The 13,411-nt window shown below is 37.0% G+C and overlaps 1 protein-coding gene across 1 annotated transcript; it reads left to right on the top strand.

Annotated features, from left to right (window-relative positions):
• Positions 1 to 5,321: 5,321 nt before the first annotated feature.
• si:ch211-133l11.10 (rho-related GTP-binding protein RhoU) lies at positions 5,322 to 13,040 on the top strand. The gene is made up of 3 exons (XM_037543727.1): positions 5,322 to 5,517; positions 7,723 to 7,781; positions 12,298 to 13,040. The coding sequence occupies exons 1-3, from the start codon at positions 5,322 to 5,324 to the stop codon at positions 12,766 to 12,768; spliced, it is 726 nt and encodes a 241-aa protein (XP_037399624.1). The 3' UTR covers positions 12,769 to 13,040.
• The last annotated feature ends 371 nt before the right edge of the window (positions 13,041 to 13,411 follow it).

The raw sequence follows: 13,411 nt of genomic DNA, 5'->3' as shown, positions 1-13,411 counted from the left end.
CAGTATAAGTAGAAGGTTCTCCCTCTAGACCTCCACTTGAGTAAAAGTACTAAAGTATTTCCCTTCAAATGTACTTAAGTATAAAGTAAAAGTACTAAAAGAGTAATTCTGGCTCTGATCTGGTCCTGTTATCATTTTTATAACCAGACTGGCTTCATGAACTCATTTCAGGTGAAAGTCCTCCAGCGTCTCTCTTGGTAAACCAGTCTTTTAATAGAACGTCATTAATTAGTGACGCTGACGTCTATTAAAATGATCAGAAGCACAAAACACTGAAGGTAAACAGTTTCCATCAGGGAGAACCGAGTGGCTCTGAAATCACTTTTTACACACAAGCAAAGTTTCAGTTTCAGATTTATTTACAACTTAGTTCCAAGTTTAAGTTGAATAAAAACTGGCTTTAAACTCAGGATCACAGATGAGCTCCTTTACTATGTTGATCTGTAGGCGTCTGTTCATAAACATAAACCAGCCCAAACTAATTTACTATAAAATGAAATGGTGTTTGTAGAAATTCAGAAAAAAGCCGCGTCAGTCTCGACTGCATATGTGGACATATTTCTATATTGTGCTCTATTTACACACAAAGTGGAGAACAATATGATTTATCTGCTCACTAATTCTTTGATGTGTGATTGTCATTTGACATGTTATGTTTTTATACATACAAAAGCCAAAAGTCAAATCAAATCAAATCAAATTTATTTGTATAGCGCTTTTTACAACGGATGTTGTCACAAAGCAGCTTTACAGGATTTCAGAAAAGACAAAGTTTCCACAGGACTGAAAGAATGTACAGAATGTACAGAAACCCCCCAGTGGGCAAGCCAGGGGCAACAGTGGCAAGGAAAAACTCCCTCAGAACTGAGGAAGAAACCTTGGGAGGAACCAGGCTCACCAGGGGGGACCCGTCCTCCTCTGGTCAAACTACCTACAAGTGATTATACTACTAATATTATCAGCAGTAATATTGATATTAGGAATATCTAGGAGTCTATGAGAACATCAGGGTAGGGTGGGCAGCTCATCCAAGGTGGTTGGTGGTAGCTGAGGCGTGGGCAGCTGGTCTGAAGTGGGTAGCAGGGGGGCTCGGCAGTCAGTCGTCCTTCAGTGGAACTCAAAAGGAACTACAGATTTCACAAAATGTAGTGGAGTGAAAGTAAAATGGAAAAACTTGACTAAATACAGATACATGAAAACACTACTTAAAAACAGTGACTAATTACAGTTACTTCATTACTGTCCACCACTGATTACTTATACATTATTTTTTAAATATTTAGAAGTGAAGATGTAAACCTAAATCAGGCTAAGAGTTTAATATAGGCTTGCTTGCACTTTTAATATGTTAAGCCAAACTTTTGTAGAGGCTCTATATTATGATATAAATTCCTGCCCAAAAACAAATTTAGTCTGAGAAGGAAATATGGCGCAGAACTTGCTGGAATTGGTCTGAAGTGATGACGTTTTGTAGGCCTGTACGTTGGATGAACTCATTTATTTTTTTCTATGACCTGCAGTTTTCATACTTTAATTCACAATGAAATTAGAATTTACTAAACTAGTTCCATGTGACCATAAGACATTCCTCTTTTGCCATATGATTTAAACTATGTGAATTTTTTTTTCAGATTTCTGCTCAATGCCAAATAACATATTGACCAAAGGAAATAAAAAAAATCATATATGGTTATTAATAGGTACATTTAGCCTTGTGTGAGCCAATTTAATGTGAATGTTACAATGTCAATTAAGACTCTATAATATTACCTTAATGTTAGTATGAGAAATAGTATAACTTAATTTGTTAACATAGGCACTGCAATTTCACTTCAATGTGTAATATAGGCTCTATAATATATCATCAGTGTTAATATAGGCTCTATAATATATCATCAGTGATAATATAGGCTCTATCATATATCCTCAGTGTTAATATAGGCTCTATCATATATCCTCACTGTTAATATAGGCTCTATCATATATCCTCACTGTTAATATAGGCTCTATAACATATCCTCAGTGTTAATATAGGCTCTATCATATATCCTCACTGTTAATATAGGCTCTATCATATATCCTCAGTGTTAATATAGGCTCTATCATATATCCTCAGTGCTAATATAGGCTCTATCATATATCCTCAGTGTTAATATAAGCTCTATCATATATCCTCAGTGTTAATATAGGCTCTATAACATATCCTCAGTGTTAATATAGGTTCTATCATATATCCTCAGTGTTAATATAGGCTCTATCATATATCCTCAGTGTTAATATAGGCTCTATAACATATCCTCATTGTTAATATAGGCTCTATAATATATCCTCAGTGTTAATATAGGCATATATACTCAGTGTTAATATAGGCTCTATCATATATCCTCAGTGTTAATATAGTCTCTATAATATATCCTCAGTGTTAATATAGGCTCTATCATATATCCTCAGTGTTAATATAGGCTCTATCATATATCCTCAGTGTTAATATAGGCTCTATCATATATCATCAGTGTTAATATAGGCTCTATCATATATCCTCAGTGTTAATATAGGCTCTATCATATATCCTCAGTGTTAATATAGGCTCTATAACATATCCTCAGTGTTAATATAGGCTCTATAATATATCCTCAGTGTTAATATAGGCTCTATCATATATCCTCAGTGTTAATATAGGCTCTATCATATATCCTCAGTGTTAATATAGGCTCTATAACATATCCTCATTGTTAATATAGGCTCTATAATATATCCTCAGTGTTAATATAGGCTCTATCCTATATCCTCATTGTTAATATAGGCTCTATAATATATCCTCAGTGTTAATATAGGCATATATACTCAGTGTTAATATAGGCTCTATCATATATCCTCAGTGTTAATATAGTCTCTATAATATATCCTCAGTGTTAATATAGGCTCTATCATATATCCTCAGTGTTAATATAGGCTCTATCATATATCCTCAGTGTTAATATAGGCTCTATCATATATCATCAGTGTTAATATAGGCTCTATCATATATCCTCAGTGTTAATATAGGCTCTATCATATATCCTCAGTGTTAATATAGGCTCTATCATATATCCTCAGTGTTAATATAGGCTCTATCATATATCCTCAGTGTTAATATAGGCTCTATCATATATCCTCAGTGTTAATATAGGCTCTATCATATATCCTCAGTGTTAATATAGGCTCTATCATATATCCTCAGTGTTAATATAGGCTCTATCATATATCATCAGTGTTAATATAGGCTCTATCATATATCCTCAGTGTTAATATAGGCTCTATCATATATCCTCAGTGTTAATATAGGCTCTATCATATATCCTCAGTGTTAATATAGGCTCTATAACATATCCTCATTGTTAATATAGGCTCTATAATATATCCTCAGTGTTAATATAGGCTCTATCCTATATCCTCATTGTTAATATAGGCTCTATAATATATCCTCAGTGTTAATATAGGCATATATACTCAGTGTTAATATAGGCTCTATCATATATCCTCAGTGTTAATATAGTCTCTATAATATATCCTCAGTGTTAATATAGGCTCTATCATATATCCTCAGTGTTAATATAGGCTCTATCATATATCCTCAGTGTTAATATAGGCTCTATCATATATCATCAGTGTTAATATAGGCTCTATCATATATCCTCAGTGTTAATATAGGCTCTATCATATATCCTCAGTGTTAATATAGGCTCTATCATATATCCTCAGTGTTAATATAGGCTCTATCATATATCCTCAGTGTTAATATAGGCTCTATCATATATCCTCAGTGTTAATATAGGCTCTATCATATATCCTCAGTGTTAATATAGGCTCTATCATATATCCTCAGTGTTAATATAGGCTCTATCATATATCCTCAGTGTTAATATAGGCTCTATCATATATCATCAGTGTTAATATAGGCTCTATCATATATCCTCAGTGTTAATATAGGCTCTATCATATATCCTCAGTGTTAATATAGGCTCTACCATATATCCTCAGTGTTAATATAGGCTCTATCATATATCATCAGTGTTAATATAGGCTCTATCATATATCCTCAGTGTTAATATAGGCTCTATCATATATCCTCAGTGTTAATATAGGCTCTATAACATATCCTCAGTGTTAATATAGGCTCTATCATATATCCTCAGTGTTAATATAGGCTCTATCATATATCCTCAGTGTTAATATAGGCTCTATCATATATCCTCAGTGTTAATATAGGCTCTATCATATATCCTCAGTGTTAATATAGGCTCTATAACATATCCTCAGTGTTAATATAGGCTCTATCATATATCATCAGTGTTAATATAGGCTCTATCATATATCCTCAGTGCTAATATAGGCTCTATCATATATCCTCAGTGTTAATATAGGCTCTATCATATATCCTCAGTGTTAATATAGGCTCTATAACATATCCTCAGTGTTAATATAGGCTCTATCATATATCATCAGTGTTAATATAGGCTCTATCATATATCCTCAGTGTTAATATAGGCTCTATAACATATCCTCAGTGTTAATATAGGCTCTATCATATATCATCAGTGTTAATATAGGCTCTATCATATATCCTCAGTGTTAATATAGGCTCTATCATATATCCTCAGTGTTAATATAGGCTCTATCATATATCCTCAGTGTTAATATAGGCTCTATAACATATCCTCAGTGTTAATATAGGCTCTATAACATATCCTCAGTGTTAATATAGGCTCTATCATATATCCTCAGTGTTAATATAGGCTCTATAACATATCCTCAGTGTTAATATAGGCTCTATCATATATCCTCAGTGTTAATATAGGCTCTATCATATATCCTCAGTGTTAATATAGGCTCTATAACATATCCTCAGTGTTAATATAGGCTCTATAACATATCCTCAGTGTTAATATAGGCTCTATCATATATCCTCAGTGTTAATATAGGCTCTATCATATATCCTCAGTGTTAATATAGGCTTTATTATGTAACCTCAGGGTCTGTAGGCTGTCACTAAACCAGGCTAAGCTGTGTGTAAAGGCTCCAGAAGGAGCTTGTCCCTGAAGCCCCGGCTGTGTGAGTTGTAGGCTGGTGTAGGCTGGTAATAAACTTGTAGGCTGAGCTGTAATCCGCTTTGCCCGGAGCCCAGATGCGGACTGTGTTCATCAGCTGCAGTGAAACTTCACTCAGCGCGTCCCGCGAGCGCGCGGACTCCGGCGAGGCTGGAGCAGATCAGCTCTCCCGCAGATGAAGCAGCATGTCTTAGAACAGACCCAGGGGATCGTTTAGCGCCGTATGAGTGAGAAATGCCGCCTCAGGACGATCAGGCTCCTCCCGTGCCGCCCAGAAGAGCCGGGACCTGCTCCATCTCGCTGCCCGAGCGGAGGCTGAAGTGCGTGCTGGTGGGAGACGGAGCGGTGGGCAAAACCAGCCTGATAGTGAGCTACACCACCAACGGATACCCATCAGAGTACATCCCCACTGCTATAGACCACTTCTCAGGTAAGATCAGACGAGCGTGTGGGTTAGGAGCACAGTGACGATGCACAGCGAGCCTGATGGTAATACTGACTGTACAGTACTGAATACGGACCATGTGTTTTATAGACTGTGCTATATAGACTGTAATACAAAGGTTAATGTAGACAATTTTATACAGACGGGTCAATAAAGACTTATATTTATTATATATCCATAACGTAATATAAAGTATACAATAGACTGGTTAATAAAGACTATATTATATATCCACAATGTAATATAAACTATACAATAGACTGGCAAAGACTATATTATATATCCACAATGTAATATAAACTATACAATAGACTGGTAAAGCATAAACTATACAATAGACTGGCAAAGACTATATTATATATCCACAATGTAATATAAACTATACAATAGACTGGTAAAGCATAAACTATACAATAGACTAGCAAAGACTATATTATATATCCACAATGTAATATAAACTATACAATAGACTGGTAAAGTATAAACTATACAATAGACTAGCAAAGACTATATTATATATCCACAATGTAATATAAAGTATATAAAAGACTGGGCAATAAAGACTATATTATATATCCACAATGTAATATAAAGTATATAAAAGACTGGGAAATAAAGACTATATTATTTAACCACAGTGTAATATAAAGTATATAAAAGACTGGTCAATAAAGCCTGTATTATATACCCACAATGTAATATAAACTATATAACAGACTGGTCAATAAAGACTATATTATATACCCACAATGTAATATAAACTGTATAATAGACTGGTCAATAAAGACTATATTATGTATCCAAATGTTAATATAAAGTGTATGATACAGACTGGTCAATAAAGACTACATAACATATCCATAAATGTTAATATAAGCTAGTTAATACAAACGTTTTAATAAAGAATATACAACATAAACTCACAGTGTTAACATAAACTATACAATGCAAACTCATCAAAAAAGACTATAAAGTATATCCAGAATGATAAAATAAAATGTATAATGCAAAATTGTTAATAAAGATTTATAAGTTTAAATGTTTATAGAGTATGTTGTATTGCATGCATTATATTATTTAACTTAGAGTATATTATATAACTTAAATGCTTATATGAATTATATAGCACAGGCTAATACAGCTTGTGTGACAGACCATGTAATATAGATAAGTATAAACTATACAATATAACTTATATATCACATATGCTAACCAGTATTATATGATCTATATAAACCTGTATTTATCTGTACTATATACTTCACAGTATAATTTCAGTTATATTACACAGTCTGTATAAACATGTATCCATATATCACATTAAACAATATTATTATTAACATTGAACATAGAACATTGAATGTAGTCTTTATTGACAAGGTTTTTCATATAATATGGGCTATATAGTACAAATTTGTATAAATTTTATAATGTAACATCGATGTGGATCATGTAGTACACGATAGTACACTATGTAACATGTTAATAGTGTTTAATATGTTAAGACAGGTATATATATATATATATACTATTTACAATACTATAAGCTGTGTATAATATAACTCAAATGTCAATATAAGCTATATAGTACAGGTTAATCCAGGTCAATATAGACTATATAATACAAATGAGTGTAAACTGTATAATACAACTTCAATATGAATATAGTCCTTAAAAAGACTTTATAAAATGGGTTAATATAGACTTTGTATTATAACCTGAGTGTTGATATTGGCTATACACGACAGGTTAATATGCTCTATATAATATAAGCTCATTGATGTAGACACTATTATATTACCTCAATGTGAAGGCAGGCTGTGTAATGTCACTTTGAGGATAATATAGACTGTCTGATTTTACTTCAAGGGTGAAATAGGCAGTAAAATCCACAGAGACTGACTGTAAACATACGATCTTTGGCCATATGGTAGTCATCTTATGTCACGACACCAGATGTAGCCTAACCAATGATTAGCCTGCTTTTACTCTCTGGAGCTTTTAAGACGTGTGAGGCTAAAGCCACTAGGTCACTCTAAGGTCATTTCAGGGCGCTTATGCTAGTTAAGGCAAATTACAGTATGTTGTACCAATAATACAGTAGCTTTGCTTGCTTTGTGATCTGTTTTCAGTTGTATATGATTGTTGACTGCTTACTGATTATGTAACTTGTTTTTTTCCATTGTTCAGCGAGGGTTGCGGTGGATGGAAGACCAGTACAACTTCAGCTCTGTGACATGGCAGGACAGGTGGGGGAGCCTGAATCAATTGATTTCTCTCTCTTGTTCTGCGGTTACTGTGAAAGGAAGTAAACATACTGAGAGCTCATTAAGCTACTGCTCTAATACAGCCAGTTCTCAGGCTGCATATCAGCAACATCACTATCATCATTTTTATTTATATACTGCTACATAAATTACACATTATTTGGTGTTGTGTAGTGGGTAATGCCTCTGCTTTCTAAGTTGTAGACTGGGGTTCAATCCCCTGACTATAAGATACCACGTCAATAAGAGTCCTTGGGCAAGACTCCTAACGCTACCTTGTTGTACCTGTAAAATTGTAAGTCGCTCTGGATAAGAGCTTCTGCCAAATGCCATAAATATTTATCTTCTTAGACAACCATCTTGTGCCTGCAGGTGGAAAACCACTGGTTTATAACATCATGAAAAAAAATAACATCTTTTACCTTGCATGAGACGTGTTGAGTTATGTTAGTTCTGAACCAGCAAATAAACCATATTCAACAATATTATCTATAATTTTTACAAAAAAAAGTCTTCCAGTGTACATCAACTGAGATTTGAATTGATCGGTTTTATCAGTCAAGTCGAAACGAACCCGAACATGGGAATGTCGTTACACGGATGAGTGTGTGCAATGTTTTAACAGACTGCTCAATGCACTCAATGAGTAGCTACTAGCATGCTAATCCAGCATAATAAGCAGTGCTGCCATATGAACAAGAGAACATTTGGAGATCAATTTCCAATTCAGAGAGGAATTTAAAGACAAGGCAGTTTGCTTTGTATGTAAACAAACCATTGAAGAATTAATGGAATATAGCTTCTCCTTTTATACTGATAACATGTGGAAACATTAGGCTAACAGCTTGCTAGCTAGCTGTCCTTACTGTCCTACTACACATTGCAGAACATTACATTTTGGTCCAAAAAGACAAAAGGTTACAAGAAATAGACAACACATAATCACTGCTATCCTGCAAGTACTCTGGTCCATCAGGTAATAAATAATATTTCATTATCTAGCACACTGTTTTCATAGGCACTATAGGACCTAAGGTGTCTCCCACAGTACCTTCTTCTTTCGGCTGCTCCCTTTAGGGGTCGCCACAGCGGATCATCTGCCTCCATCTTGCCCTATCCATTGCCTCCTCTACTTTCACACCAACCATCTCCATGTCCACCTTCACTACATCCATAAACCTTCTCTGAGGTCTACCTCTTCTCCTTCTACCCGGCAGCTCCATCTCCAACATTCTTTGACCAATATATCCACTATTCCTCCTCAACACATGTCCAAACCATCTCAACCTGGCCTCTCTGGCTTTATCTCCAAACTGCTCCACCATCACTGTTCCTCTGATCTGCTCATTTCTAATCTTGTCCATCCTTGTCACTCCCAACGAAAATCTCAGCATCTTCAGCTCCGCCACCTGCAGCTCAGCCTCCTGTCTTTTAGACAGAGCCACAGTCTCCAAACTATACATCATAGCAGGACGCACTACTGTCACTACCTATGAATCCCTGAATCCATCTTGTGCTAAAAAAAAAGTGATTCACTGAATTTACATGATTGAAAGGTGTACATAATTTGTGTATGAATAAAAGAACACATACAGCCAAATGTACCCTCTCAGAAATGCCATCACTCGAGTGGTACCCTGTCATCTTTACAACTTTAGACCTAACTGGACCATCATCTGCTACAGAACCAGAGGCCCTTTCCAAACAAAAGAGTTCTAGAACCAGAGGCCCTTTGCAACGAGGTTCCAGAACCTTTTGAGGAACCAACAGGTTGCAGAACTACAGGTACTTTCCCGCCGAATTCCGGAAAGTTTTGAGAAACAAAAGAGTTCTAGAACCAGAGGCCTTTTACAACGAGGTTCCAGAACCTTTTGAGAAACCAACAGGTTCCATAACTACACATACTTTTCTACCAAATTCCAGAACCTTTTGAGAAACTAAAAGAGTTGTTGAACCACGGGCTCATTTCTATTGATGTTCCAGAACCTTGCGGAGAACTAAAAAGTCCAAGTACTACGGACGCTTTTCTACTGAGGTTCCACAACCTTCTGAGGAAATAAGGAGTTTCCAAACCATGAAACACATTTCCACCAAGGTTGCAGAGCTTCTGATGAGCGATAGATGATTTTCCTTCTGTGGAACTAGAGTTCCGATGCTATACCTGCATCGTCTTCAGAACTTTTACTGTGGGACCTAATTGGACCATCTTATTTTACAGTAATTTTAAAAAACTGGATTGAGTCCATACACTATGTTGTAACTCCAAGACTTCTAATTTAATTATTACCTTTAAATTGAATTAATGGTATGTAATCAGACCTTAAGGACCATAGCTGTACAGTACTAGATGTGGAAATGACATGAATCAAGTAAATTCAGTGCATCACCTTTTCAACGTACATTAGATCAGTTTACTGTTTGGATTTCTGGTGTATGGAGAGGAATGATACATGAATGGATAAATGTTTTTTTTCTCTTTTTTTAATCTCAGAGGTGGGAAACAAAGCAAGGCTCTCTAAACGTAAGCCCCTGATTGATTAGTCAGTGACTGGTTATTGGTTAGCACCCCATAGATTATAACTTTGGATTTTAAATGTCCTTTTTTGAGTAGAGAGTAGATTGTGTGTGTGTAACTCCACTGGCAACCCTGCTAGACAAACCAGCATAGACAAGCATGGCTAGTCACAGTGTTTTAGATGCTGGTATGCTGGTCAACCAGCATGGCCTTGCTGGGAGACCACCTAAACCAGCACCAGATCAGGATAAACCAGGACAAACCAGGCTAGAATAGCCTGGAATTCCGTGCTGCTTATTTCAGCAGGGAATGCAGGAGGGCAAAGGAGCATTTTGCTAATAATGCTTCTCACTCAAAGTAGCTAAAGCTTTTTGCTAATGCTTAGCAGCAGCTGACACAGAGTTTGGTGTAAGATGCACTTTCCAAAAGCGCTCTTGTCGAGGAATCAGTGTTGAAGGTGATGTAATTCTCTTAAAATGACTAATGTTGCTAATGATGAATGTATTGCAGTAGCAGCTGAAATCATTCCCCTTAGTGATCATTCATTGTTAGCCATGTTAGCCTGTGAGCTGCTGTCATTTTGGCTCACTTTTGACCCACAACGTTTGATAAATGTTTAATATTATTGTTAAATATTATCTTTGTGCTTCATATACAGGACAGTCTATGCTCAGTGCAATGTGCAGCACACGAGCTTCAGACAGAACGCTAGCTAGCTAGTTGAAAAAGTAGCAAACAAGTCATTCTGTTTCAGAGCTTTACATCTATGAATCCCAGAATCATATTTTTGAACTGTTTTCTCTACAAATAGGCTCTTGTGACTTACTGGTCATTGTAATTAAAAGCAACAGAATATGTCACGTTTGAGTGATATACTGTATGTATTGTCACTGTCAGTACTAAAGCTTGTGTCTCCATATTTGGATTTCTTTTGAAAAGTGGAAAAGACCAGCTGCTGCTTACTTCAGTGATGAATTAAGCAACATTAATGTACATTTACATTCAAGATTCAAGAGTTTTATTGTCATGTGCACAGCAGAACAGGCAGTTGCACTGTACAATGAAATTCTTACTTTGCTGTTCCTCCATTCACCATATATACTCTTAAGAGAATAAAAAAAAGAAAATATTAGAATAACTCTAAAAAACCGTAGTAAAAGGTAAAAGCAAAAAAGTGTACAGTATGTGCAAAGTTGAAATAAAATTTAAGTTACACGTGCATATGTGCAAGTAAGTGGAGCAGCTGTTCATAAAGTGCATCAAGTGACAGATGAAAACAGATGTAAACAGTAAACAGTAAACAATATTACTCTGTGCAGTAATAGATGTAAACAGTATTGTTCTAACAGCAGCAGTACAGTGTAGGTAAGGTGCAGTTATTGAGTGTAAGGTTAAACCAGTTCAAGAGGTAGCTAGTGAGGTGTTCACCAGCCTGATGGCCTGTGAATAGAAACAGTTGATCAGTCTAGTTGTCCTGGACTTCACACTCCTGTAACGTCTGCCTGAAGGTAGGAGTGTGAAGAGTCTGTGCTGGGGGTGTGTACTGTCCCTGATGATGTTTTGTGCCCTTCTGATGACCCTGGTGTGATAAATACGCTGGTGTGATAAATTTACATATGGCTGTTGTCAGAGGAAAACCTCAATTCTTCAAAATGACAACTTTACAGGAGAAGGAAAAAATCTACTGTACTTTTAATGTAAGTCAATGGAACCGGACTTTTTTCCCAAGTTATTTTGGGATGTTTCCTTTGCTCCATTCATCATGAAATTTACACACAAAGTAAAGGATCACAGGTATTTTCAAATTATGTCAAAAACTGAAAAACGACAAAAATGGAGATACGAGGTTTTCTTCCGACAACAGCGATGTATTTCAATGTAAGAGCCTGTTTAGTTTCTCCTGTAAACCTTTTCGAAGATACGAGCTTCGGTCTTCTGCACTCTGCTTCTCTCACACCGGTCACTCTGTCCCACCCCCTGCAGGTGGAGTTCGAGCGCCTCCGTCCACTCTGTTACCACGATGCTGACGTCTTCCTGCTCTGCTATAGCATCATCCTGCCGGCCTCCTTCCGTAGTGTGGCAGAGCAGTGGGCCCCGGAAGTCCACCGGCTGTGCCCTGGGGTCCCTGTTATCCTCGTAGGGACACAGTCAGATCTACGTGAAGATGTGCAGGTGCTGATACACCTGGCGGAGGAACAAGAGCGGCCAGTTAGCGAGGAAGATGCTCGGCTGTGTGCTCAGACCATCGGGGCGGTGGCCTACGTAGAGTGTTCAGCGCTAACACAGAAAAACTTGAAAGAGGTGTTCGACACGGCCATCGTAGCCAGCCTGCAGCATGTGGAGGAGGTGCAGGAGGAGGGCCTGAGGGCCCGGCACATGCTGCGGGAGAAGGCGCCAGACAAAATCAAACAGCTCTCAGTGACCTGGTGGAGAAAGCTCAGCTGTTTCATGTGAGGGGATGTTTGAATCTTTGAATACAGGGGCACACAAGGAGCATTTCCACCAAGCATCTGGAACCTTTTGAAAAACCAAAGAGTTCTAGAACCAGAAGCTCCGGAGGTTCCTGAACATTTTGAGGAACCAACAGGTTCCGGAACTACAGGTACCTTTCCACCAAATTCTGTAACCTTTTTAGAAACCAAAGACTTCTAGAACCAAACGCTTTCCAACTGAAGTTCCAGAACCTTTTGTAGAACCAAAAGGTTCCAGAACCACAGGAGCTTTTTCACCAAAGTTCCGGGAATCTTTTGAGAAACTAAAGAGTTCTAGAACCAGAGACCATTTCCAACTGAGGTTCCAGAATCTTTTGAGGAACCAACAGGTTCCAGAACTGCGGCACGTTTCCACCAAAGTTCTGGAACTGATTGAGGAACTAAAGAGTTGCTGAACCACAGGCACTTTCCACTGAGGTTCCTGAACCTTTTGAAGAACTAAAGAATTCAAATACTACAGGCGCTTTTCTACTGAGGTTCCAGAACCTTTGAGGAACTAAATAGTTGCTGAGCAAGGGATGCTTTTCCTTTGAAGTTTCTAAAACGTTCTGAGGTGCTAAAGAGTTCCGGCACTGTACCTGCACGTCCACAAAGGCTACAGAACC

This window comes from Pygocentrus nattereri, chromosome 12, assembly GCF_015220715.1.
Source record: "Pygocentrus nattereri isolate fPygNat1 chromosome 12, fPygNat1.pri, whole genome shotgun sequence".
Taxonomy (NCBI): Eukaryota; Metazoa; Chordata; class Actinopteri; order Characiformes; family Serrasalmidae; genus Pygocentrus; species Pygocentrus nattereri.
Note: the sequence above shows the minus strand (reverse complement) of the source record. Positions and strands in the feature narration are given on the sequence as shown.

Bases quoted from the DNA above. Each gene is read 5' to 3' on its own strand.
- si:ch211-133l11.10 (XM_037543727.1), top strand. From the start codon at position 5,322: ATGCCGCCTCAGGACGATCAGGCTCCTCCCGTGCCGCCCAGAAGAGCC. The intron at 5,518-7,722 runs GTAAGATCAGAC...TCCATTGTTCAG, and splicing joins TGCTATAGACCACTTCTCAG to CGAGGGTTGCGGTGGATGGA. The intron at 7,782-12,297 runs GTGGGGGAGCCT...CACCCCCTGCAG, and splicing joins TCTGTGACATGGCAGGACAG to GTGGAGTTCGAGCGCCTCCG.